This window comes from Dermochelys coriacea, chromosome 27 (assembly GCF_009764565.3).
Source record: "Dermochelys coriacea isolate rDerCor1 chromosome 27, rDerCor1.pri.v4, whole genome shotgun sequence".
NCBI lineage: Eukaryota > Metazoa > Chordata > Testudines > Dermochelyidae > Dermochelys > Dermochelys coriacea.
The window spans coordinates 9653819-9680796 of record NC_050094.1 but is presented as its reverse complement, the minus strand read 5'-3'; the positions used below and the strand labels follow the sequence as shown (position 1 = coordinate 9680796).

At 48.5% G+C, this 26978-nt stretch overlaps 2 protein-coding genes across 3 annotated transcripts in view; both read right to left on the bottom strand.

Moving 5' to 3' along the window:
• Positions 1-16633, bottom strand: part of ZNF652 (zinc finger protein 652) — a 51849-nt gene extending 35216 nt beyond the window's left edge. The window contains exons 1-4 of the mRNA XM_043503560.1: positions 16396-16633; positions 14317-14376; positions 8094-8243; positions 2040-2224 (exon numbers count right to left, since the gene is read on the bottom strand). The gene's annotated coding sequence lies outside the window, so the exon portion shown is untranslated. The remainder of the gene's footprint in view (positions 1-2039; positions 2225-8093; positions 8244-14316; positions 14377-16395) is intronic.
• A 171-nt stretch (positions 16634-16804) lies between these two features.
• PHB (prohibitin) lies at positions 16805-26105 on the bottom strand. 2 transcript variants are annotated; one of them, XM_038385894.2, is made up of 7 exons: positions 25861-26105; positions 23824-23948; positions 23066-23227; positions 22076-22218; positions 20762-20878; positions 18868-18963; positions 16805-18032 (listed from the first exon to the last, which is right to left on the bottom strand). In XM_038385894.2, exons 2-7 carry the CDS (start codon positions 23909-23911, stop codon positions 17820-17822), a joined length of 819 nt encoding a protein of 272 aa, XP_038241822.1. In that variant the 5' UTR covers positions 23912-23948; positions 25861-26105; the 3' UTR covers positions 16805-17819. The 2 variants fall into 2 exon arrangements, with proteins under 2 accessions (XP_038241822.1, XP_038241823.1); XM_038385895.2 differs by having other exon boundaries at positions 25750-25877.
• Positions 26106-26978: the final 873 nt, after the last annotated feature.

Genomic DNA, 26978 nt, shown 5'->3' with positions numbered 1-26978 from the left:
AATTTTCGTTTAATCAAGGGCTTGTTGCACTTAAGTGTCCTAACATTGATATGGAATATATGAAGCATAAAGGTACATGTAGAGAGAGAGATGTGGTCGGGAACCAGAAGCTCTCCCGGGTTTTCTCCTAGCTCTGCTACTGACTCACTGTATGGCACTGGCCAAGTCATTTGATCTTTCTGTATTTGTTTTCCCATCTCTACAGTGGAGATAGTACATATATTACCTACATTCCAGAAGGCTTATGAAGAAGAATGCTTTTAATGTGCTTTGAAGGCAAGTGCCAAATATTAGTAAGTGTTCTTATTGTTTCCAGTGTTGTTGTAGCTGTGTTGGTCCCAGGATATTAGAGGTGGGTGAGGTAATATCTTTTACTGGACCAATTGCTGTTGATGAGAGAGACAAACTTGCAAGCTTACACGGAGCTGTTCTTCATGTCCTGAAAGACAGCTTGTCTCTCTCTCTCCTCAACAAAAGTTGGTCCAATTAAAAAATATTACCTCATCCGCCTTGTCCCTCTCTATGTTCGTGTAGCACTCTACCCCTGCAAGGTTTGGTTCAGATCTCATTGACTGAGAAGGCTTTGGCCCCTCCATCAAAAACATTAACACCCTGCCGGATCTCTCCGGAGTATAGTTATCCTCCATTTTACAGATTGGGAAACTGAGGCAAAAATGTGGTCACTCAGGAAGGCTGATGGTCCTGAGTTTTGTTTTCCTTGGTGTAAATCAGGAATAGCTGCATTGACCTCAGTGGAGTTACGCTGATGTAAAACAGTTGTGGTAGGAAAGTCAGGGCCTGTTGTGTCGATGGAGTTAGGATCAGACTTCAGTAGAGTTAATCCAGTTTGACACTGGTGTGACTACGCAGAATTAGGCCCCAAGAATTTAAGATCTTCAGATCTAGCCACCTCCGGGTTAGATTTGGTTGCAGCTCGGCTGGAAAAGCACCTAGTGTTTTTATAACAGCAGATTGGGAGTCAGGACTCTCTGGTCTAGTCACACCTCTGCCACCAGTTTGCTGTGTAACCTTGGTCAAATCACTTAACCTTGCTCTGCCTCAGTTTCCCTGTTGGTAAAATGGTAATAACATTTAACTTACTAGGATGTTGTGAGGCTAAGTTAATATTGTAACATGCATTGGCATTCTCAGATGAAAAGTGCTATAAAAAGGCAACATATTATATTGTGAAGGCTGCTATGAAAGTACAAGTATTTATCTCTCTCACAGAGGCATTGTAAAACTTTTTAGGTTTTTAATTGAGACAGAGAGAGATTCTATTGATTTACCGACGTCATTGGCAGTCAGCAAGAAAAAACAGTAGTCTTGATTTGCAGTCTGCTGCTCCACACCCTACCTCCAAGTTTCTCAGTCTTTTTCCACCTAGAACCCCCTCCCCGCAGAATTCCGTCTCTAGTGGATAACACACTGGACTGCAACCCCAGGGACCTGTGTTCTATTCCTGGCTCTGTCACTGGCCTTCTTGGTGACCTTGGACAAGTCACTTGACCTTGATGTGCCTCAGTTTCCCCACAGGTAAAATGAAGATAATTATACTGACCTCCTTTGTAAAGTGCTTTGAGATCTACTGGCGAGCAGCACTACATAAGAGCTATGTATTCTTTATAGCATTCTTCCATGGCTTCTTACTGTGACCTGAATTTCCCAGTGTTTTGCGGGAACAGGGTCACTGCAGGAAACAAAGGGGTAGCTCTTTGGTGCTGGTGGGGCTATTGCTTGGTGGGTGGGTGGCTGCTGGCTACAGGTGGCTGGTGGGAGATATAGGGCTGGAAGAGGATGCTGAATTGCTCTGGAACTATTTTCTTCCTGCTCCTGCATCTCACGGTGCTCAGGGGAGGCCTTGCTTTGATAGGCAGTGAAGCCTGTCCAATGGCCTTTAGACACACGACTTCCCTTGCCCCAGAGCTGAACACAGCGTAGGAGGGGCAAGAATTCCTCTGTGACTAGGTTATGGGGTAAAAGAGGGTAAAGCAAGGGAGTGGGAGCAACTGGAAAGGGGAGGGTTCAAAATGATTAACCTGAGCTGATTCCTGGTAGCATTTTCCCTGTGGCTTAGCAATTGGGTTGTGACCCACAGTGAGTGTTGCCTCTGAACACGTATCCTCTGGTCCTTGGGGTTGTTTCTTATATTGCCTTGTCTGTTGTGCACAGCAGGTGAAGTTTGGTGGGAGGTTCTCTAAGCAATTCTTTTTGTATAAATTACCTACAAACAGATTTGACCTGGTCACGATTAGTACAACATGAAAATGACTCTGTGCTTTAATACAGGGTTACAACAAAGCTCTCCTAAGATCTTTCATTTACTACAGTGATACTCAGAGCTAAGTGGCTCAGGAGCCGAATTAGCGATCAGCATTATCCAAAAGAGCCACAGAAGTGTGAATTAATTGTTTCATTTACTATAGTACTGTATATTCATATTTAAACGGTATGATGTGGAAATATTAATAAATATATACTTTTCTCACAGCAAAATGACTGACCAAGTATTATTATTTTAATCAACTACAGTTGGTGAATAGCATAGTAAAAGCATCCTGATTGGTTAATAATTCAATCACACAGTGCTTTAATATCATGTGCTGCAAAGAGCTGCAGGAGATGCATTAAAGAGCCCCTTGTGACTCGTAAGCCTCAGTCTGAGTATCGCTGAATTAAAACCTCAAATAAAAGGGACAAGTAAGTGGGAGAGCTCCCCGTGGCATACAGCTAGCATAGCTAACTTTTGTGTCTCACTGCCTATTGCACTTGCTATAGGGACATGGCTGCAGTACCTTTGCTCCCATCGGTTCCCTGGAAGTCATAACCTACCAGCTGACTCAGTTCAGAGCTGTCCCCAGGCTGTTCTAATCTATACTGAGTCTGATGTAGACTTAACTTGAGAGTCAGGGAGCCCTTGCTGTGGCCAGGGAAGAATCTAGGCCTAATAGAATCAGGGCTGCCTCTTTTGACTGCAGAGAGAAGGCGGCTCAGGTGAAGGGGGAGGGTGGTCTGTTTTTGCAAGAGCAGTACCTGCCTGTGTGAATGAATTCAATTACAAATAAACTCAGTGTGTGCTCCAAAATTACAACTTAAATGCAAAAATTTAGGAACCTGCAGCTTAGAGAGCAGGATGATTGAGATGGCTATGAGCAAAGAGATCTGCCTACTGGATCTGGTATCTCAGGGAAGAAAGGGTTTCTGATCTGGTCTTCCAGTTCAGGCCTGTTTTGAGGAGAATGAAATAGTTTCCCAAACATCTTATCTGTACCACAAAGGCCGAATAATGCCCTATAGAAGATGCCATTCTAGAGCAGTTTGACTTTTCTCGTAGCCTTGGGCCCCTGTCCTGTACATCTCCTACAGGCCCTGAGTGCCTTGTGGGACATGCTCTTTGTTAGTGATTGACCAATCCCAATGACGGTTCTCGGTTTCCCCAGTAAGAATCTCTCAGAGACGTTGGCTGCCAAACTCATTTCCTATTCCCACAAAGGAATAGTTTTGGCTACTTCTAGTTTTCTCTTTGATCCAAGTTTTGACATGAAAAGACATGTCAGCCAGGTAGGAAAAAAAACAACCAAACCCACACCTCTGCCTCCATATGAGCTTCTTCAACACATGGAGCTGCATGCTTGCCAATCAGCCACAGATCCTTATCAGCCCTCTGATTTCCTCATTGTCCTCTTCCCTCTACAGTCTGCTTTCACATCATTATACAACCTCTAGAGGTATGTAACCCATACTGCAACCCCCCCCCCCCCGAAAGGATATAAATCATAAGCCCCGACCACGTGCTCACTGAAGATCCTGTGGCACGGCTCAAGATATCCTGGGGCAATTCCAGTGTGGGTAATTATCTTCTACATTCTACATCCTCCCTACGGTTTCAGATGGATATGACATAGTTCTGCCCTAGACTGTTGTGTAGGGTTCTCAAACAGCTGTTCTATCTCACCCCAGAGGTAGCTGCATTTCAGTGGTAGATGAAGTGCCTCTTGTGCATAGTTTGTAGATCAGCTCATTAAATCTGCAAAGCACCTTGGGATCTCATGGGATGAAAGGTGCTATAAAAAAGTAAGTAATTATTAGGCTAGCATCATTAAACATGCCTGGGGATTTTTAATATTATCGTACATTTATTATATATGAAGCATTTTTTTAAGTTAAAGAATCCCAAAGAGCTTTACAAACTTAACAAATTATAGCAGCAGCACTGAGGTGCAGCTGGCTCTGGAGTGGAGAGCAGTGTCCAAACACCACGCAGCATACTGCAGAACAGTGTGGGAAGGGAAAGCCAAGGACACTGAGGTAAGCTCCTACTTTTACAAGAAGTGCAATGGGATCGTAAACATCCATGTGGCATAGGCAGGGTCTCAGTTTTGATACCTACCATCACCCAGTAAACTAAATGGTCTACATTTTATATCTACCTAGAAAGGAAAAAAAGTTGAGGTCAGCTCTGCTGGGATCAGAACTGATGGTGTCAAGGAGCCCAGGTGTCTCAAACCTAATGCTTAGACTGCTAAGCCATCCTTGCTGGCTGTCACTTTGGGAGAGGAAGAAGCTGCAGACCCAATATAATAATGGAAGCCCTAATAGATCAGCATATGGTAATTAAACTGTAAATTCACCGGGGCAAAGTGTGTCTTATATATGTTTGCACCCTGCTGGACACAGCAGTGATGCTCAGAAAAAGAACAGTTATTCCCCGGGGGTCCGTGTGTGGATCTTTGGTCTAATAACACTTTTAAACACTGGAAAGTAAGCTAATGAGTCTGAGGCTGTGGCAGCTGGACAGGGCTGGGAATGGGAGAGCTATTGTGTGAAAGGGAATCTGGCAGGGGTTGGGGGGAATTGTAATTTACAAATTCTCTTCTGTTGACTCTTTGTTAATATGTTGGTTCTTTGTATCTGTCTGTCTTGTCCTTACTGTAAGCACTTCAGGGCAGGGATGAACTCTTCTAAAGTCTTGTCTACATGGGAAAGTTTTGACCAGTTATACCAGTATAATTATAACAATGTAGTTAACCTGATGTACTGGTATGACTCCACACACGGACACTTTTTTTTTCTGATTTAAGTGGCTTTGGGGGAGAAGGGTAAGCTTAAACCCCTTCCCAAGTAACAAGCTAAAGCTAAACCAAAACCAAGCCTGCTTATACTGGAATAAGTGTCCACATGGGGGTTGTACCACTATAACTACAGTGCTTTAAAATCACATCCTACCTTATACCAGTATAACTTCCCTGTGTAGACAAGCCCTAAGGCTCAGATCCTCCAAGGTATTTAGATGCCTAACTCCCATTGATTTTAATGGGAGTTTGGCCCAGATTCCGCAAGATATTTAGGCACCTAAGAGTTTGTAAAGCACCTAACCCAATGGCTCCAATTCAGGGTGGAGTTTTTGGTGTTAGAAGAATACAAAGAATCTATAGGTTCTTGCTCCCCACCGTATAGAATTAGCCTCTGGAGTCCTGTCCCCTCTAAAGGATTTGTTTGAATTAATCTCTCTTGGACATGCTCATTTTGCTTAGACTTAACCCCTGCTTCCTTCCTGTTATTGCCTCTCTTGATCACAAGAGTATTTTTAACCTAATACTTCGGTGGCATGTTGAGCACTCTTCTGTCCAGCCTTGTCTCACCCTTCCTGTTGCGGCCACCACTCTTTGCCCTCCATCTTAGCTATAACTGAGAGGACAAATTTTGCATCTAGCCAGTGGTACATGGACCCTGAGCCTTCCGCATAACCCTCCTGAACATCCATAGCTCCCCTCTGCTCCTGTTGGACTCTGGGGCAGATCCTAGGAGACTGAAGGGAGCTTGTTCCTTATTACGGCTGCTACCCATGGAGCTGAGAGTCAGGTCTCCTTGGGTAATGAGACCTTCTCTACTGATGTCTTGCTGTGTGACCTTAGGCATTCTCCGTTTGTCTTGCTGCACCACCATGGGTGTCCTTTCGACTTTGCCATCTCTGTGACCTTGAACAAGTATTTCACAGCTGTGTCAAATGGGGATAGTGAGGCTTGCCTTGCAGAGTAACTCTACATCTAGAGATGAAAAGCTGCCTTGTCAGTGGAAAGTTTGGTTTTTTTTTATTAATTTCCTCTATCAAGTCAGTGACACTGTCTCCCAAGTTGGGGTGAAGTGTCTTCTATGGTCCTGCAGCGCCCATCCTTTACAGCTCTGGTTTTGATTTCATGGGATGACAACACATCAGTGGCATTTTTACTTTGTTCTTCATCAGGCCACTTTTTCTGTATCTTTGGGTTTTATGCTGTCGCCCGTCACTGCAGTGTCTGGGCTTCTTCCATGTAAAGAGCTAGAACTAACTCGAGTGTTGCCCCTAACTTGAGTCCAGTCCACACACAAAATCCTTTCACTGGAGGGTAGGGGTGCTTTTCACTCAAGATGGCTGGCCTGCCAGGGGTGTAGGTTCAGTCAGCACAACTTGTCAGCTGCTCCCCTGACTGCTCTGCAGTGTGGATGCAGTTTAGCTTTGCAGGAGTGCTGCTAGTTCTCCTATGCCTTCCCACAATTCCCCCTGGGTGCCCAGAAAGGACAGACAAGTTATCCACCAATTCACTGGGAAAGAATTCATAGAGTGGTTCAGCTTATTGCCGTACAAAAAACCCAGGGATGTGTCCTCACATGAGGGGCCCGACACGAGTGAGTGCAGCGTCAGTGTGGATACAGCCGCTCCAGGGTTCTCTCTCAGTGGGGCCATTCTTGCTTGAGCTTGGCTAATTCGAGAGGAGCAACCCCAGTGCAAATCTCTTGAGTCCCCTCTGCAGCAAAGACGGACCCAAAATCATTAGTGAAGACTCTAGTGGAATGACTCCTCTCCCTTTTGGGGGTGTGAGCGCTGCTTGGGGCGGGGTGTTTTCCTTTGTTTCCATCTGGGTTGTTTTAGGCTGAGTAGATGTGGGTGTCAGTGGTGCGAGAGTCATTTGTGCTATGGTTAAAAGGCTTTCTTGAAGAGGAAGATTTTGCAGTATTTTCTAAAGATGATCAGATTACTATTTACTGTTTGTATCACCGTAGAGCCTAGGGCAGAGGTCCCCAAACTGTGGGGTGTGCCCCTGAGCATTAAGGGGTGTGCTGCAGGGCCTGAACTAGCCCCCACAGCGGTGGGGGGGAGCCCGGCAGCAGCTCCACACCTGGCCACGCAACCAGCCTCAGCCCCTGGCAGAGGCTCCATTCCCAGCTATGCTCCTGGCCCCAGATGCAACCCTTACTCCTGTCTGTGGTTCCCCCCACCTCTCCCCTGGGAGCCACGGCGCTACTGCCAGCTCCGGGGAGAGTGGAAAGGGGGGGCACAACCCTGAAAAGTTTGGTGACTACTGACGTAGGAGCCTCAGTCAGAGACCAGTACCCCATTGTGCTAGGTGCTGTACAAACACAGAACATACAAACTGTCTCTGCTCCAAGGGGCTTACAGTCTGCTAGGATAGTGTCATCTCCTATTCAGGTTTCATCCAGATCTCATTGACTGAGAAGGCTTTGGCCCCTCCATCAATAACATTAACACCCTGCTCGACCTCTCTAGAATAAAGTTATCCTCCATTTTACAGATTGGGAAACTGAGGCAAAGATGTGGTCACTCAGGAAGGCTGATGGTCCTGAGTCTTGTTTTCCATGGCGTAAATCAGGAGTAGCTCCATTGACCTCAGTGGAGTTACGCTATTGTAAAACGATTGTGGTAGGAAAGTTGGGCCTGTGGTATCGATGGAGTTAGGATCAGACTTCAGTGGAGTTAATCCAGATTGACACTGGTGTGACTATGCAGAATTAGGCCCCAAGAATTTAAGATCTTCAGATCTAGTCACCTCCAGGTTAGATTTGGTTACAGCTCGGTTCAGAGCTTTGCTCACTCCCTTCTCCCCCATTTTTCCAGGGCAGTGTATTTCTCACTCTCTGCACCTCAGCGTGGTGGTGTTTTATACTGCCACTGTGAACTACTCCACCAGCTGCAAAGCAACGATGAACCAGACCCTAGGTCTTGCCTTACAGTCCCCAGCCCTAATGGCTATAAAACATACCTTTCAGCTGTGCTCTACGATACACGGTACAGCAAACCCAGGGAGCATCCTTACCTGGATAGAGTTCTGCTCCGGCAGCTGCTGCAACAGAGAGGAAGCATGTTTTTTGTTTGATGGCTAAGTTCCAAGTTACAACCGCTCTGACGATGCCAAGCAGTATGGTTATGCATGGTCTTCTCTTCACAAATCAGGTGAACTGGTTATCTATTTTAAAAAATCGGGGGGGGGGCGGGGGGGGAGGTGAGGCAGAGAGGAAATCAGGCAGTTTCCTGTTTGTTTGTGCTGAACAAAAGTGTGTTTGGTTGTTCTGAGTGATAAGCGAGCCTGTGAGCAGCCTTCGAGAGACTGGAGCACAGCTATGCAAATTATCAGAGAAATTATAAAGATGCAGGTTGAAATCTTCCTCCATATGAAAAATCTCAACCATAAAATCATCTTGGGACACTTAAAACGAGGGAGAGAAGGGATGGAGACCTTCACTTTAGCTTGCACCCATCCTAGGTCAGTAATGACTGGAGCCGGTGACCAGATGATTGCTTACGGGCAGCTTCTGTGAAATAAGTTTGGCAGTTCTCAGTCTAGGTCCTCCTTGGAAAAGCACCAGTGCACTTGGCCCCCGTTGTCTCTTGTTGGAAGTCTCCACTGGCCCAAGATATGGGGCATCCAGCTCAGGCCTGAGAGATGTTGGTGGCGAAATGCTGGGATTAACCATGCACTGCTGTCCCTGTTCTGTGGCTAAATAAATACAGGACCTTGGTCTTAAAGCAAATAGTTGGCGTAGCACTAAGGGCTTGGCTACCCACAGAAGTTGCCCTGACTTAACTTAAATTGGTTTAAAAACCAATTTAAGATAAACCGGTGCAACTTGGTGTGTGGTCACTCATGCTTACAGGCATGAGCTAAACTGCTGTAAGCCAAGTTTAAACTGATTATGAGTGTCTGTGCACAATGTTGCATCAGTGTTTGAATCACACCTGGTGGTGCAACTGTGCTTGTAGACCAGTCCTGCTAGGATAACTAGCTTCTTAATAGGGGGCCTAAGAGAGAAATTCTCACAGAGGGAGGCCCCATTATCCGCATGCCTCATACACCAGCATGTTTTGAAAACCAAATTCCAATTAGCCATAAATCCTCCATCTGATTGATTGGTTGATTGATAGATTGATAGTTAGGTAAGGGCAAGAGTGCAAAGTCCTGCTCCTAAATCCTCAATCCTGATTGGCTAAAATCGATACAAATGCCACACAACGTCCTCCCTCCTTCCTGATTGGCTCAGACCCCAACTGGCTACAGGAGAATGAGGTTGGTTTCCTTTCACTTCATGCATCATCTGTGCTCTGAGTGCAGTATTGTTATTACTGGCAAGGCTGTCTGGGGCAGAAAGAACCCAGATCGACTTTCAAATCGCCGGAGAACTGATGTGTGTCATTTTTTTGGCTTGTAAGTGGACCACATTGTTATTGAGGTCATCCAGTGGCAAGAACGATGAACCTAATACTTTGTCTTAGCTAGCACTTCCCCCCCAAGAATCTCAAAGTGCTATACAGGCATAAACTAATGAATTCTCACAGTCCCCTCATTAGGTTGGTCAATATCATTAAAAATGGGAAGATGGAAATCAAGGCCTAAGGTCAGTGGAATAGCTCTGGATCTCTTGAGGTCCACCTTGTTCTTTAACCCCTAGACCGGGGATCTCAAACTCAAATCACCACAAGGGCCACATGAGGACTAGAACATTGACCCGAGGGCTGCATCACTGAAACCTTTTCACACAGCGATACAAAAGTATAGTCAAAAATGAAAAAAATGAAGAGTAATATAGTATGCTACTAAAAGTCAATGTATTACTTTTTTTTTTTTAAAAAAAAAGTGAATGTGAAGAGGGGTTTTAATAAAATATAAACATCTGTAACTATTCCTTATGTGGTCAGTAACACTGATGGTGATCTACACTAACAGTCTATTAACATTGCTGTAATGGCGGGAACTTTTTACAGTAACTATTCATACAAAATACATTGCCAGTTTTAACAAACATCTTCCCAGCTACTCACAGCAAAGAATCATACATGCTGAACTTCATACCTCAGACTGCTAGTCTAGTCCATGAGGCCCCACCCCTGCCCTGCCACTTCCCACCCTGTGGCCACCCCCATTCCAACCCCATCCCAAAGTCCCTGCCCAAACTCTGCCCCCTCCCTGCCCCTATTCCAACTCCTTCCCCAGATCCCCACCCCGGCCCTACCTCTTCTTCCCCTCCTCCCCTGAGCTTGCCGCATCCCCACTGGAATCCCTTCCCCCTCCCCCTGGAAAGTGCTAAGCACTGCCAAACAGCTGTTTGGCAGCGGGAAGCACTGGGAGGTAGGCGGAGGAGCGGGGACACAGCGTGCTCGGGGGGCAGGGGATGGAGGAGGGGGGGCTGGGGGTGAGGGGAGCTTGGCTGCTGGTGGAGTCGGCGTCTATGGCGGGCCGCAGGAAATAACGCCACGTGTTTGAGAACCCTGGTCTTAAAGGCTTCCAGGCTAGCACTGTCTACAGTTCTACATTCATTTAAACAAATTGTGCAGAACTGATCAAATAAATGTGTACTGGGTCCTGGTGGATTCCTCTGCCTCTGATAAATTAACTGTAGGCAGCAGGACTCCAGCACAACAGAATGGATGTAATCCCTGCACAGCTTAAAATTTCTCCTCTCCAGCTCTTGATTTTATCATTTCTATCCCTCTATGGAGCAGCTGTGAGAAGATCCCAAGTGGATTCCAAGCTGCAGTCTACTGTGGAATGAGAGGTGCTGCATTGGACGTGCAAGAACGATGTGCTTTCAACACCTCTTTTCTTCCTGCTTGTGGATTCACCATCAGGCAAAAATCTTGCAGCTGGATTTGCTCCTGGACACTGGCTGCAAGAAACTTCCTGCAACTGGATTCACCACTAGGGATAAGGTGTGAGACAGCTGTTGTGAGAAATATTGCATCTCCAGAATCAGGGGTGCACAGGGGATGCTGCCATGTCGGGCATGGAAATTGGCAGGGGAAAGGAGGATTAAACAAGGAGCTGGCTATTGACTATTTTGGAGAGCTGAGAACAGTTCCACCCAGGCAGAACAGACAAGTTCTCTCACAATCCACAAACAAATCCTAGAATGGCACCTGCTAGTAAGGTGTGAAGAACCCTGCCATATGTATGTCCGCAGGAGCCCAAGCATCAGACAGGAGCCTGCACTTCCAGAGTAGATGCAGCTACACTGGTAGGGATGAATGTACCAATGCAGCATCCTTGGCAAGCACAGGTTTCACATGCGAGTGCCCAGGCACGGGTACTCTGTGCTGTGTAGATGTGACCAAAGATACAACTGTTGTAGCTACCAAAAGCATGGCATGAGATGTATTAAACAGGGAGAAGGGCAGAATAGCTTGAATGAGACGCCTTAGTATAGTAGCAGTAAACCAGTGAAATGAGCAAGGGAGATTGGTTTGGAAAAGCCTGCCCTGGCAAGGAGTCTGGTATCACAGGTTTAATGGGATAACCTGGCATAGAAGGGGTTAAACAGGCAGCTGAGCACCCAAACTTTGTTTGCACATGACCGTGTGACAGATTTCACACCAGTTGTTTGCATGTTTAGTGCTGGCCCAGCACTTTCTCAGTATTGTCTTTGCCCTCAAGGTCCGGGAAGAGCCTTTCTCCTCTGAGGGTACCTTGACCTATTTACTCACCTGCCCTGATTGCAAGGGAAACACCTTTTCTTTTCCTTCCCTGGCCACAAGTTCTGCTCTGCTCCTGAGATTTATTGCTGCCATCTAGTGGTGCTAAAAGGACAAGGCCTGATCACGATTCCCCCCGCCCCGCTCTGCCAACACAGCATGGGTCTGTGAAAATCGTATTGTTCCCTCTGTACATCTGTGCTTCTCGGTGAATGAAATGGCCAGTCCTGGTTGGAGGCTGCAGCCCTCATTTCCCATCTGGTGAAAGAGCCCCCCCTGATTTTCAGCATCTAAACTATCTTCAGAGATACCCGTAAGAAACTGGAGAAGCCATGGATTTTGTCCGAACACGATGTTGCTATCTGTGTCAGTCAGTAGGGTAGGTGGCTACAGGGAGACTTTGGAGAAACAGAGGCACTTTTTGTTGTTGGTATGGAACAATAAACAGGAAAGATTCTGGACTGGGCATTGCTTTGAGCAACTTCTGTTTTTGTTTCTAGTATATTTTTAGTGATGGTGACGTGCCTGGAGTCCCCTCCAACATTCAGTGAACAGATGCACTGATGTGAGGTGGACACATACCTGGTGGAGAGACCAAATATGGCAGGGAGAGGGGAATTGAGTCTTCATGGTCCAGTCAGTCCCCTTTACTGAGAAGGATGCCCATTAATGGTGATAGTGGTTTTTGATTGCAGACACCTTATCTACTGAGAATTAACTAGAGGTCTTTCAACTTCAGCTAGCTCACGCAACCACCATCCATCTTTGGTCACTGCTGACCCATGTTGGATTCTAGCACAAAATTACCTGCATGCTTGGCACCTTTGGATGATAGGCAAGTACCATTGTTTCCTCGCTGCCTAAGGCTGATCTCTCAGGAACAGGCTTCAAGCATGTTGGTGAGGCAAGATGGAGGAAGCTAGTGCTGCAACTTTCCATGTTGCACCACTTATGCTGGTTAATAGAGATCGGACTGCCTCCTTCAAGGGTGCCAGTCCAGCACCTCTAACTACCACTGAGTCAGTTCTTCTTTCATAACTTCCCAATGGTTGCATGCACTCTGCTATGGCTGTCCCTCCACTAACACAGAATCCCTTTCTTAGGTAGGAAAGGGTAGAGACAAGTGGGTCTAGCAACTCAAGCCAAATTAAGCCTAGGGAGGCTCCCATAGGACTCCTCAGTAGCTGGAGGAGGGTGTTAATGAAAAGGAGAGAGGGGAATAAGAAACAGTGTGCTTTAACTGGAGATCAGGAGTAACAAAATAACCCACCTTGCACTGAGAAGCTCAAGATGTACATGCCTCTGACCTGTCCCCATTTTTTGACTTTCCTTGCATCTTAGTCCTTGCTGGTGTTTCACTTTTGTTATTTACATTATAAATGCTGAACCAAGAGGAAGCCACATTCTTCAAGAGGGCATTGGGCTGCTGATTTTTACAAGAATTCTGCTGGGAGTTGCTGGCTTGATGTGACCTGAGCCTGAAGTCCTCTCTAAACCCCTCAGGCCAAGTACAGAACGGGTTGTGGCACTGCAAGTGTCCTCCAGCCTGCCCTGCCAGCATCTTAACCTTGGTTATAGAAGCTCCCAGCCTCGGAGGGAGGTGGGGGGAGGGGAGAAGAGAGGAGGGAAAATCAGTCTTTGGCTCAATTCAGGCCTGGAGTTCTCTGCTGAGACTGTCAAGGAGGCTGCTAATTAGGGTGGTGTTTTGGGGTGACACGGACAACTGTACACAGAACTGAGCCGACAGCTCCAAGCTCGGTTGGCATAGCCCACAAGATGCCGATGGCTTTGTTACAGCTGAACTCAATCAAAGCAGCGTCCATCAGTATAGAGGCTCTGTATCCTACCCCGATTCCCCAAGCCATCCACTTACCGAACCCTCATTTCAAGCTTCCTGTGCTGCTATTTTTCTCATGTCCCTGATTTTGGGGTCATTGGCCACTGCTGGAGCTTGGCCGGGAGACATGATGCCACATGTTCTACCAACCTGGGAAACTACTGTGGGCACGAGATAGCCAAGAGATTCTCCCTGCACATGGTGGGACAGATGCAGCTTTCAAGAGGAGCTTTGAAATTCTCAGGCTCCTGGCAGCTCGAGGTAGGGTAACAGGGCAGTTAACAGCTAGAGAACATTACATCCAAAAGTGGAGGAAATAGTGAGTAATAAGGCCCAGAGGCCACCATTTAGGCCTTCAATCATCTCCTCCAGCGAGGCTAACAGCAAAAGCAGCAGGAAGTGTTCCACTTCGCTGAAAACATGAAACTGGAGGAAGAAGTAACACAGAACAACAGAAGCTGAGAAAGGGATTTTAGATCCACTGTTCTGAGCCCAGCACCTGGCACATGAAACTTAATCTAGAGAAATGCAGGAAGCACTAAGGGTCTTTAAAGAGGGCCATGGGAGAAGAGTGGAAGCTTCCTTAAAAGACTGTCTAAGGCAATAAAACCCAGAACTAAAGAATGGGAGCAGTAGAGGGGAAAGCAGGTCTGGAAGTTATTTGGGAATTATGTACCTTTCTGCTCAGATGTTTAAAATACTTTGAAAGCTCAGGCACTTCATCACTGAAAGTTCTTACCTTGGCAGCAGAAAGAGGACTGGATGGGACAGGCAGCCTTTTACCTTCTTGCGGATTCCACTGCAAGGATCAAAAGTGGCCATCAGATTAAATCAGGGCGGCACTCTCAGATCTGGTCCTACTAGCAAGGTGTTTACACCACCACAGAAACATAGTGGAGTGAGAGGGGCCTGTGCTAAAGCATTTCATTGAGACAGCACTTCACTCATGCCTAATGGGTGCTTCTTTTAGAACAAAGGAAACACTGCCAGTGGGGGAGATAATTGTTTAGGCGTCCAAGCACGGTCATGCCCCAGACTTGAAGACGCTCTTAACGTTGACGTGATTAAGATGGCCAGATACCGTGGTTGGTGGCACTTACAACCAAATATGACAGAGTTTCAAGTTTCTTTAAAGAGTTTCTTTACAGTGCCAGAACAGCAAAAGAACTGAATAGCTTTCTCAATGGTCATCGCTTGAAACGCATCCCACCCAGTCTACCTTGGAATAACCCTAAATAGATCTCTCATATATCTTAACCTTCTGAGGAAAACTGCATCCAGGTGAGGTCACGTAACCATCTTCTAAACAAATTGGTCAGCACTCTATGGGGAGCAAATGCTCAAACTCTCCAATCATCTGCTTTAGCCCTGTTACTCCGCAGCAGCATATGGTGCTCCAGTCTGGCTCCATTCATCCCACGTCAAGTTGGTGACGCACAACTATATTCAACCATGTGCATTGTAACTGGCACGATTCGACCCACAGTAGTATCATGGTTCCCCATATCAAGCAATATCGCTCCTCCACACATCTGGTGTGAGGATGCTACAGACAGAATGGTTGAGAAGATCAGAGCAAACCCAAGCTACTTTGACCGCCCAAGAGGGCACTTATCAGTGAGGTACCCATTGTGGGCCCACTTGCCTTGTTCAGATTTCTCTCTGATATTGCTGTAGTGAGAAGAATGTTCTGTAGCGGACATCAGAAACCAGTCTCTTATAACTGACCTGACCATGTGTGTACCTGGCTTTGATTTGTCATGCCGGTCCTGGGCCCTTGAGAACAGATTTTGAATGGGCTGGGGTCTACACGCAGCTAGCCTTCACACTAGAGGCTAATGAAAGGATGCCACCTGTGGCTGCGGCCAAAGACGGATAATGTCACACATCACTGACAACTGCTCTCTGACCAGATTTGAGGGTGGTCTGAGAGCTCCGCACTTTGCTGATGAGGTGGTGGCAAATAAGGCAAGCTCCACATCAGATAAGTGGGGGAAGAGGAAAAGGGTCTCTTGAGCTACTACTGCAGTATCTTGTGGCAAAATAATTTTAAATGTAACCCTTCTGTGGTGGCTCTGCCTTGTAGAACTTAGCAGTTCTTTCAAGTGCCACCATTCCATCAGGATGTCTCAGCTATCTGGAGCAGTAACTTTAAGTGGTACCACCCTGCAGAGCTTGTTGCCAGCGAGGTAACCAGTAGCCCAAATGATACCATGCAATGAATGAGTTTCTTTTAAAAAACCTTTCACCTTGAAGGCTGATACCGATGAGGAATTGACTCTTGTCCTCAGAGGAAAGAGGTGGGAGTGGAAGGTGGGGTGATGCTCTCATGGGGGTAGTTTTCATCTGGGAGAAAGCCATTAAGCCACAGAAATACCCTTTTTTGGCCTGTATTCTCAGCTCAGTTCTAACCTGGACTGTATAGAAAGAGAAAGGGCTCTCCCTTTCTGAACTCAAGCAACCAGTCAGGAATTGTTTTTACCCTTGGGAGTGAGATGTAGTTAGTGTATTATATACAAGCTCTTTGGGGCTGTCTTTTTGTTCTGGGTTTGTACACCACTTAGCACAATGGCGGCATGGTCCAGACCTGGGAATTTTAGGTGCTGCCTACAACTAATAGATCTTAGAGCTCTGCCATGCACTGTATGAAGGAAAGTGGTAAGAGTCACTTAACAGATGGGCAAACTGATGTGCAGGGAGGTGAAGTTACTTGCCCAAGGCTACACAGTAGATCAATGGCACAGCTGGTACTAGACCCCAAGTCCAATTCTCAGTCTAGTGCTCTACCCCCAGAATTGAGATGCTTTAGCCCGCTAACCTCTGGAAATCCAGTTGGTGCATCTTTGCAGCGGAAGCCTTGCAAGATGTCTTCTATTCACTGGTTTCAGCGAAAAGTCTCACACCAGCTTCTCAGAGCACTTTGATTCTCACACTAGGTGCAAACAGGAAGTCCAGCAACAGACACATGAAAGTTAGTATTTTCTGATGGAAAATGGCTCAAGTTTTAATTCAAGAACTCCATTGCTCAAGCTAAGTTTTATTTAACCAAAAGCAATTTGTTTTTGTTCCACTGCTTGGGAATTTTGCTCAAGATACACTCTTCTTTTGAGCCAGCGAGAATCTTGCTGCTGGGGACTTTTTGCTTTGTGTCCTGAAATAGCAACAGCAAGAAGCACCTTTTTTCAGAACTTCATTCTTTTAAGAAATGAAAACATGACAGAGCTGGGCAGGGTGGTGGTTTCATTTATTGAAGGCTGGGTTATACAATTTTGTCTTTCACATCCTCATTGTAATTCAGGTTCCCTAAATAAAAACACAGCGCTGGTGCTGCAGCAAATCATACTGCCAAGATCAGACTGTGAACTGTGGAACATTAAGTCAGACCTTCTTTGTCCGAAGTAGACACAAATGCAATCACATTTACCAACCTTAGTAGAGACCCAACCTGGTGTACAACAGGGAGTCACTGGAATCGGGGCACCAAGGAGGGGGAGGAGGCAGAGATGGAGAGAGGGAACTATTTCATTATGCAGAGAAGGAACGTTTCCTGTATAGTAGAAATAGCTTCACTTCTACATCGGGAAAGTTCCATCTTTTGGGGTGGAACTCAGCTGCCCTAACACCTGAAGACATGCCATAAGGCTACACCTCCTGCCTACAATGCCACAGTTCAGAAAGCTGAGCCGAGCAGAGCTCAGAGCAGAGCTTTGCTAACCTGACAAGAAATGTCCTCTTAGCTTCAGCTCACACCTGCAAAACACTGGGTTGACCAAGGAAAAAGGCCCTCAGCACTCCCATTCCCTTTCTGCAGGCAGCAGGGACTAACAGCCGTAGTCCAGGGCATGTATGCCATTGTCTGTATTGGCCATGCTTTGTGAAGTATGACAGTGAAATCTCATTGGTACAGAATTTCTATGGTCAACAGAGAATAGCCTGGGCTTCTACAGATTCAACTAAGAAGTGAACACAAGACATCATTTCCCTCACCCCACTCCTCAAGCTGCCGGAAGAGGGGTGATTTCTTCCATCTAGTTTACTGACCATTGCAGCTTCTGCACTGAGTGTACAAGAGAAACTCAGTATTCTCATCAAAGAGAGCCGAGCATTATGTGATTAAGGACTTGATTGAGGATGCATTTAATTTTGTTTCCTTTGCTTTACCCAATTGGGAAATCTCAATGATTTTTTTGTTTAAGGGATTATTTAGAGGCAATTAGGTAATGACTGGCTGCAAAGCTACGTTCACTGCGGCAGCTGGAGCAGCACCGACTGGCCTGACGGCAGGTAGGTGATGTTGCGTGACCGTGAGAGCTGGTAAGCGATGTCTTCGGCTGCCTCCAGCTTGCGGAGTTCAATCAGGCCGTCACCAGCTGCGGTCAGCGAGGTGGCAACCAGCTCGGCTGCTATTGAATCCCCCTCGGCAGTAATGACAGCTGCTTTTTTCTGCTGCTCAGCCTGCAAGGGAAGCAAAAAAGAACAGGCATGTAGGGTAGGAATAGATGGAATGAAGAACCTGAAAAGCAGAAGGAAAATGCAGCTGCCGTCCTTGGTGATTTAAGACCTTAACTTCCCCTCTCCTGCACAAACAGCCTTAACAAGGGAGCTCAGCCAGGTTATTAATTGACAGGGAAAGAGGGACCCTGGGAAGGTAAGAGATCCCAGGTAAAGGTGCACAGACTTGCTTCATTACCTTCTTACAACTCGAATGGTTAGTTTCACTTTGTTTCCAATCAGTTTCATTTTCAGCATGGGTCAACATGAAACTTGTGTTTCCAAGGCTGCTCAGGAATTTTAAAACAAGACTGTTTTCTATTGAAACTTACAATGCTTTGTGCTCAGATCAGCCAAGGATCTCCCAGTACAATACAAAGAATTAAGCCACACAGCACCCACCTGAAGTAGGTACTATGTCCATTCTCCAGACTGGCATATGGAGAGTTTACTTGACTGTTGCAAAGATTCAGCAAGTCAGAAACAGAATCTGAGCACCCTCAATCTCTCACCCCAGCTCTTGCAAGAGAGGACGCTCCCCCCTTTAAAAAGCCTCCAGAGAACATTGCTATTCAGTAGGTTTGGTAAAAACACCACAGCTGATTTCAGAAGACTCAACAGCACAGCTTCGGAATGTGACTTAAGAACTGATTGAGCCTGTACATTCTGTGGCATGATTTCCTGGTCAGAGCATTCTTAAGCGCTTCAGACCATTGGACAAATGAATGTTACTAGTCAGGGTAGGAACTGGATGACATTGGAGTCAGTCCCCAGCCTAAAGTCGTCCACGGGCACTCACCTTTTCCACTATGAATCTGGCTCTCTCTGCTTCCTGCTGGGCCACTTGCTTCAATTCTACTGCCTCTGTGAACTCCTTCCCAAAGGTCAGATGAGTCTGGGGCAGGGGAGAAGAGAAATGAGCAAGATGAGAGTACCCATTAAGACAGTTCTGCTGCTAGGAACCACTCACCATCTGACAGGCAGGAAACCTGCCTGTATCACTGAAGCTGGAGGAGAGAAGAGGAAGGCGGTCCCTCTTCCTCAGAGATCTTATTTGGTACACTGGACAAAGCAGAAGAGCCACACCGTGTTCTACAGTCTGAACTCAGATCTTATGTAAACAGGCATAGCTCCATTGACGTGAATGAAGAGGCTGCTGCTCCAATCAGGTTTGACTCAGTTTCTCCCTTCAACTGGTTTCTGTTTTGAATTTAATGGGCGGGGAGAGGGGCGGGAATAGAGCTGTAAAGCATTTAATAAGTAAAAGCACCTAAAGCAAAAAAAAAAAAAAAAAATCTAGGTAATGAAATTCCCCCACAGTAGGCTTTAGACTCAAAGATATATGGCACTAGCCTCCCAGAAAGGCCTATTGTAACTTCCCAATGCAGCCAGAGGGGGAGCTCATTGTAGGTCAAGCTGTCCTGAAACCGACCTACCTTTCCCCACTCAATTCTGTACCTGTATTCTCAGCACACTGTTTGAACAGCTGCACTCTGCCGAGATGCAATGGAGGAAAGGTGAGCCTCCCTCAGCAGCATGTTCAGAAGGCAGCCGCATCAGGCAGAAAGAGCCAGTACTCACTTCCAGGAGGGAAATACTGGGACAGGGAACACACGTCACCAAGAGAGTGTTTTTCTAAGGAACATATCCTGCACATCCAAAGCCAAGTCCAGAGTATGCTCTGATAGGCTATCGTAGGGAAATCCCAGGAAGCAGTGCACGTAATAAAGGGCCAAATGACAAAGGGTTTCAGTTTACAACAAGCACTAGAGCAGAGCTCACTTCAAGGATGGTCTCAGAACAGGGGGGAGCTAGGAGGAGGAATTAATTATTGACAGAAAACTGAAGGGAAAGATGCCAAACAAGGTTTGGATTTTTTTTTTACTAGGCGCTCAGGGTCCTGTCCTTCTGCAGGTGAGAGATCTCCTTACAGACATCTAGGGCCTTCCACAAGAATCCCTAAACAGTTTATAAATGGAGGCACAGTTGCCAGCCAGCAAGTCAGTATGGGCCAGGTCCTCAAGGATTTGCTCAAGTCACAGTAACTCAATAACAGAGCCGCTGATTGTAACTAACTATCAGCACCCTGTCCTAGCCCTGATGGTACGTCTATACTGCCAAAAAAACCAAAAAACCTGTGACACCAGGGGTCAGCTCCCACGTCAGCTGACATGGGGCTAGATTCTGCAGGGCTAAAAATAGCAGCGTAGACCAGTTCTCACACTGGGAGTCAGGACCCCTCAGGGGGTCGTGAGGTTATTACATGGGGGGGGGGGTCGCAAGCTGTCAGCCTCCACCCCAAACCCTGCTTCGCCTCCAGCATTTATAATGGTGTTATATTAAAAAGGTTTTATAAAATTTATATTTAAGGGGTGGGTGTTGCACTCAGAGGCTTGCTATGTGAAAGGGGTCACCAGTACAAAAGCTTGAGAACCACTGGTGTAGATGTTTGGGCTCCAGCACAAGCCCCGAGACACGCCCCCCCATGCAGAGTCTAGCCCCACAGCCTGAGTCAGCTGACTCAGGCCAGCCACGGGTATTTTATTGCAGTGTAGACTTGCCCAATGCATCACATTCCTCCCCCGACATTGGATAAAAACCACGAGTCCCAACCTTCAGTCCCCTGCTCTAGCTATCCCGCTACACTCTCGCTGGCTCTTATCTGAGCAAACTCCTAAAAAGAGCGCTCTTACCAAGGAAACGTCATCTAGGATGAGGCCAAAGGTATCTGCTCGCTCTGTGAGGTCTTCACTCACTTGCCTGGACACCAGCTCTCTCTGTGTGATCAGCTCTCCTGCATCAAAACGAGCCTGAAGCCAGGACAGGCAGCAGAAGTGAGGGGGAAAGAGACATGCAAAAACAACATGCAGATTCTAACGACGGAAAGTTCACAATATCTTGAGCTTCTCCACCCAGCTTTCCCCACCACAGACAGGTAGGTTTTGGGGGCTGCAGCCTAAAAGAATTCCAGCCCTTTTCAGTTGGCATCTACTTGCAACCGATTTTCAAGGACACTCTTTGTGCCCCTTATACCATACCCTACTATACCAGTACAGTGCCTGCTGCTATTCCCCCTTTCCGTCCAATTCCTATTGTCCTTTGTTCTTCCTTCTCTTGTCCCTGTCCCAGCCCCCACCCACACACTCCTTTCTTTTTTCTCCCTATGGTGTGTTTGTAACATGCGACTCCTCTCCCTCCACTTTCCAGAAGGCCACATGTTTTTGCAGCTTAATGCTACAAGACTGGGGAAGAGAAGCCTAGGTTGTGGAGGGAGCTGCCTGAAGCTTCTTGACAGCCAGCTGGGAGAGCTGAAAGGAAATGTGAGCAGTTTTCAAGGAGCTGCCTGTGCCCGATGCCAAGGGGTGAAGCAAACAGTTATGCAGTGTGCATGCAAATCAGGGTTCATTCAGCTTTTCTCAGATCCTGCACACACACACACACACACACACCCACCCACCCACCCCAACCCCCGGTTTAATCTGGTGTCCCCATACCCAAAGAGCAGGAAATGCTGAGTTACCTGTTCCATTGAATGAAACAGGCTCCCATCAACTCCTTAAGAACAAGCTACAGCAGTGACTGCCCAGCAGGGCCTACATGATAGCGTGCGAGCTATACTGAAAGTACTCAGTGGGTGAGAGTTTAAGTACTGTACATACAGAGGTGGGAAGAGGGACTCCCTTTGCTGTAGAGGCTGGGAAGCCCCACAGCAATTCGAGGCTGGAGAGGGGGCTGAAGATAGCTCCACTCAAGAGTGAACAGTTTTGAGGAGCACCAAAATGAACTCAGCTCCCCATCATGCTTGACAAGACTGTATCTGACGCAACTATCAACTCTTCCCAAATGGGGATGGCAGAGAAGCAAACAGTGGTATGACCATCTTCATTCTCTGGAGGACAATTTACAGGAGGGTGTCTAGTCTGGAGCATTGAATGATCCATGCTAAATTAGGTCTCTCACTGCTAGAGGAAGATCACAACTGGCACAAGCCATTGCATGGTCCTTACCACAACAGACTTCAGGATCTCGGTGGTGATGGACGGCAGGACGCGCTCGTCATAATCCTCTCCGAGGCTAGTGAAAATTCGAGGTAACTGGGCAGCAACTGGTCTAAATAAGATACGCAGTGTGATGTTCACATTCTGTAGATCTGCAGAGATAGGTGCACAAGTTAGACAACAAATCACAGGGACAAGGGATAGCACGTGATTGCTCTTTCCACGGTCACCAAACAGGGAAGGACAAATGTGTTCAGATCTCTTCCCTCCCCCAAAATTTGCTCTCCTGCCCAATTTGTCCTTCTATTGTCTCCTTCACTGGGGATCTCAACACCTTTTACAAACATGACTTAACCTTTTGTCTTGCTTCTGAGGCTGGGAATTATTTACCCTACTCTACGTATGAGGAAACTGTCTTTAAGGGACAACCTAAAGGCCTGAGGAAAGGGTTCCTTATCACTACCCATCACAGAACAGACTGCTGGCAGAGGCCACATGCCAGACTGACGCCAGCATCCATGGAATTGCCACACCAGAAAGGACAAGAGCCCTATCCCGATTATGATTTTCTGTAAGGACACAGACCATGAAAATCAGGCCTTACTATCCCTCTGGCCCTGCCTACTTAGCCCTATTTTGTCCCAGGGATCCCATGCCTGTTAGCTTACTTTACTAGGTCACCCAAAAGCAATATGAGAATAAGGGACAGGACATATGATCAAAGAGGTGCTTCAAGGAGCTACAATCTCGCAATCCTTTACTTTGAGGCACTATCCTGCAAGGTGCTGAAAACCTTCTGCCATTACCTTCACAGGGAGTGCAAGGCAGCCAGCATTTTGCAGAACTAACCCTAGTTGACATGGTCACTAAGGATATGTCTACACAAGCTGGCATGGACTAGCCTCGGGTGTCTAATTGCAGTGTAGACGTACCCTAAGGGACTCTGAGTGAACGACACCTATGTTGCTCTCACAGCTGCCACTTGCCCGGAACACTGACCTTTGCTGCCAGTGATGACAGGGACATTACGTGGGCGGGAACGACAGTCGAAGATGATTGGTTTCTGTACCCAGGGGATGAGAAAATGGGTTCCTTCTCCTACCACCACATCTTGAACACCACGGAATCGATCAAAGATAACTGCTCTGTGTCCTCCATCGACTAGAGGAGAAAAAAGAGCACATCAAATACGACTTTAACCATCACCATTGATCATATGTTGCACATTACCAAAACACTTCACAGAGGATATCAGAGACCTATCCAGTTAGTTAAGCCTCTCCAACTCCCAGGGGCTAATCAAGTATTCTTATTTTACATGGGGAAACTGAGGTACAAATAAGTTAAGTGACTTGCCCAAAGTCAAGCATGTCAGTCAGTAGGAGAGCAAACAAGAAAACAATTCCTGGCTCCTAGTCCCCTACTTTCAATCACTAGACCAGTCTCCTTTCAAGAACACCACAGAAGGCAGTTTTCTAGGCAGGAGATTTGATTCTCTGTTTTCCTGCACTTTGTGTCGTCAGTTACACTGGTGTCAAATACTAGCAGTTAAGAATGCTAATGTCGTACACCCATTTTGCACTGGTGTGACTGATAACACAAAGAGCAGAGCAACCAAGAGTGAAGGCCAGGAAGGCCAATTAATTAGTTTTCCCAATCCTCAGAGTAGCTGATCTTAAGCTCTCTTATAAATATCTCAGCTTCACTAATTTTTAGTAGAGAAAGATTATTTCAGCTCCATCTCTTCTGCTCCTCACCATTATAGAGAGCGGAGTTGACAACTCCCCCTGCAACGGCTAATCCCAGACCAAATTTGCCAATGTTCTCAAAGAGTCTGGAAGCCATTTGTCAGTCCAACTGCAGCCTCTTTGCAGAGTCACACCTGCAAAAATCCAGTAAACATATTAGAAAGGTACTACATAAGGAGCTTAGGTTTTTCCCTCTCTCTCTGTAGGACGGAGCAATAAATAACTCCCATCCCCACTGACAGCATTCATCACAGCAGGAATAGCTGCAGCCCCAGGCTCCCGTCCCAGTCAGATCTCTCCTCAATCCCAGTTGAAGGTTGTCCCCTTACCATGGGAACGCCCCTTTCCTTCACCACACCTGCTAGTCCCACAAATCCCCTTGCATAGCCCAACACCTCAGACTAGCCTCTCCATGGAGCTCCCCTTCCCTTATCCTCAGGCTCCAGACTTCCAGAGCTCAGACCCTGCAAAGGCCACAGATTTCAATCCACTTCATGCCCCCACACCAGGGTAAGGCCCTGAAATGCTGTTCTTCTCCTCACCTTACCGTGCTTCCTTCCAGAGACATCCTATCACTAGGGCTCCACTGCTTTGTCCTTCCCCCAGGGCCTCCAAATCCCCCCCCCATCCTTCCCCCAGCACCAGCCCCCAAGGTAGCCAACCTCCTGCATCCCCCTCCTTCCCAACTCCCCCAGGGCCCTCCAACCCCCCTTCCCCAGCACCCCATCCTCCTCCAGCCCCACTCCCCCCTAGAGCCCCCAACCCCTCTCCTCCTCCAGCCCCATGTCTCTTCCATCCCAACTCCCCCAGGGCCTCCCCAGCCCCCCATCCTCCTCCAGCCCCACTCCCCCTAGGGCCCTCCAACCCCCCCCTCCTCCAACCCCACTTCCCCTCCAGCCCTGCATCTCTTCCTTCCCAACCCCCCCTCTCCAGCCCCCCATCCTCCTCCACCCCCCTTCCCAGCCCCGCTCCGCCTCCAACCCCCAGGGTCCTGCAACCCCCCTCTCCAACCCTCTCCCCCAGGGCCCTCCAACACCCCTTCCCCAGTCCCCCATCCTCCTCCAGCCCCGTTCCCCCTCCAGCTCTACGTCTCTTCCTTCCCAACTCCCCCAGGGCCCTCCCTAGTCCTGCTCCTCCTAGGGCCCTCCAGCCCCACGTCTCTTCCTTCCCAGCCCCACATCCTCCTTCAACCCCCCTCCCTAGCCCCGCTCCGCCTCCAACCCCCAGGGCCCTTCAACCCCCCCCTTCTCCAACCTCCTCCCCCATCCTCCTCCAGCCCCGCTCCCCAGCCCCCCATCCTCCTCCAGCCTCCCAGGGCCCTGCAACCCCCCCTTCTCCAACCCCCTCCCCCAGGGCCCTTCAACCCCGCTCCCCAGCCCCCCATCCTCCTCCAACCCCGCTCCCCAGCCCCCCATCCTCCTCCAACCCCGCTCCCCAGCCCCCCATCCTCCTCCAGCCTCCCAGGGCCCTGCAACCCCCCCTTCTCCAACCCCCTCCCCCAGGCCCTTCAACCCCACTCCCCAGCCCCTCATCCTCCTCCAACCCCCCATCCTCCTCCAGCCCCGCTCCCCAGCCCCCCAGGGCCCTGCAACCCCCCCTTCTCCAACCCCCTCCCCCAGGGCCCTTCAACCCCGCTCCCCAGCCCCCCATCCTCCTCCAACCTCCCAGGGCCCTGCAACCCCCCCTTCTCAAACCCCCTCCCCCAGGGCCCTCCAACCCCACTCCCCAGCCCCCATCCTCCTCCAACCCCCCATCCTCCTCCAGCCCCGCTCCCCAGCCCCCCATCCTCCTCCAGCCCCCCAGGGCCCTGCAACCCCCCCTTCTCCAACCCCCTCCCCCAGGGCCCTTCAACCCAGCCCCCCATCCTCCCCCAGCCCCGCTCTCCCGCCAAAGGAGGCCCCGCTCCCATCCCCCCGGGTGGGCGGGGCGACTCACGCGCTCCGGTTCTGACCCCCGGCCTTCCCCCTCCGGATCCGCAGCTAACGCTCCTCCCCCCGCCCCGGCAGGGACCGGGCCGGATCCCCACCTGCCCCCTCCCCCGCTCACCTCCAGCCACAGCCCTGACCTCCACATGAAGGGCCAGCCAACAGCGCCTGCGCAGTCCTCCGCAAGCGCGTCTCTCATTGGCTCCCGCAGGCGCAAAGCACTCTGGGATTCGTAGTTCTCCGGCCGCTTCCTGCTCGCGCCTCTCCGGCGAGGCCGAAGCTGGCTAGACTACAACGTCCGGCAGGCCGCGTCCTGCCCCGCCCGCGAAGCGAAGTCTCTCTCTCTATTGGCCTGGGCCCTGCCTCGCTAGGCGCACGGCTTCTTGGGAATTGTAGTCCTGCCGCGGGGGATGCACGTGTTGAAGGAGGTGGTGCCTGAGGGGGTTCGGGTTTGTCTTGGGCTTGGCTCTCCTCTGTTCTCTCCCCGCCCGGTGCCAGGCAGTCAGCCAGCCAGTGTGATGGGCAAAGAGCCATGCTCCAAACCACGCCACACTTCTCTGCCAGGCAGGGAATCCTGCAAAAGACCATGCCCAACCCCCACCCCCCCATTTCTCTGCAGGGCAGGGGTTCCCCAAAAGGGCCATGCTCCAACCCCCCTCTCAACTTCTGTGCTGGGCAGGGGTTCCCCAAAAGGGCCATGCTCCAACCCCCCTCTAAACTACTCTGCTGGCAGAGGTTCCCCAAAAGGACTATCTAACCAGACTTCAGAGTAGCAGCCGTGTTAGTCTGTATTCGCAAGAAGAAAAGGAGTACTTGTGGCACCTTAGAGACTAACAAATTTATTAGAGCATAAGCTTTTCCACCAAATGCATCCGATGAAGTGAGCTGTAGCTCACGAAAGCTTATGCTCTAATAAATTTGTTAGTCTCTAAGGTGCCACAAGTACTCCTTTTCTTCTAACCAGACTGTAGCACAGAAGGGCCCCTTCAAAGAGTCACTATATCACTGCCCTAGAGCGCTCTTTCTTGTAAAGGGATCCCCAGAAGGGGATTTCTGCTCCCCCCAGAAAACTCTGCGGAGTCAGGCTGTCACCAGAAAGGACAACGCTTCAACCCTCAACCACCTAGCTGCTCAGGATAAAGAGGCTTCTTCGGCGTGCAGTGCTCTGATGTCCCTCCACTTGCATGCCTTCTGCAAGGTAAGTGTGTCCCTAGGAAAGGTCATATTCCCCACTCCTAC

What these genes read in the sequence shown, in the direction of transcription:
- PHB (XM_038385894.2), bottom strand. Translation starts at nt 23,911, where the DNA reads ATGGCTTCCAGACTCTTTGAGAACATTGGCAAATTTGGTCTGGGATTA. An exon ending in TCCTAGATGACGTTTCCTTG is followed by an intron (nt 18,964 to 20,761) that starts GTAAGAGCGCTC and finishes CCCCTGCCCCAG; the next exon opens with ACTCATCTGACCTTTGGGAA. An exon ending in CCAGATTCATAGTGGAAAAG is followed by an intron (nt 18,033 to 18,867) that starts GTGAGTGCCCGT and finishes CTTCCCTTGCAG; the next exon opens with GCTGAGCAGCAGAAAAAAGC.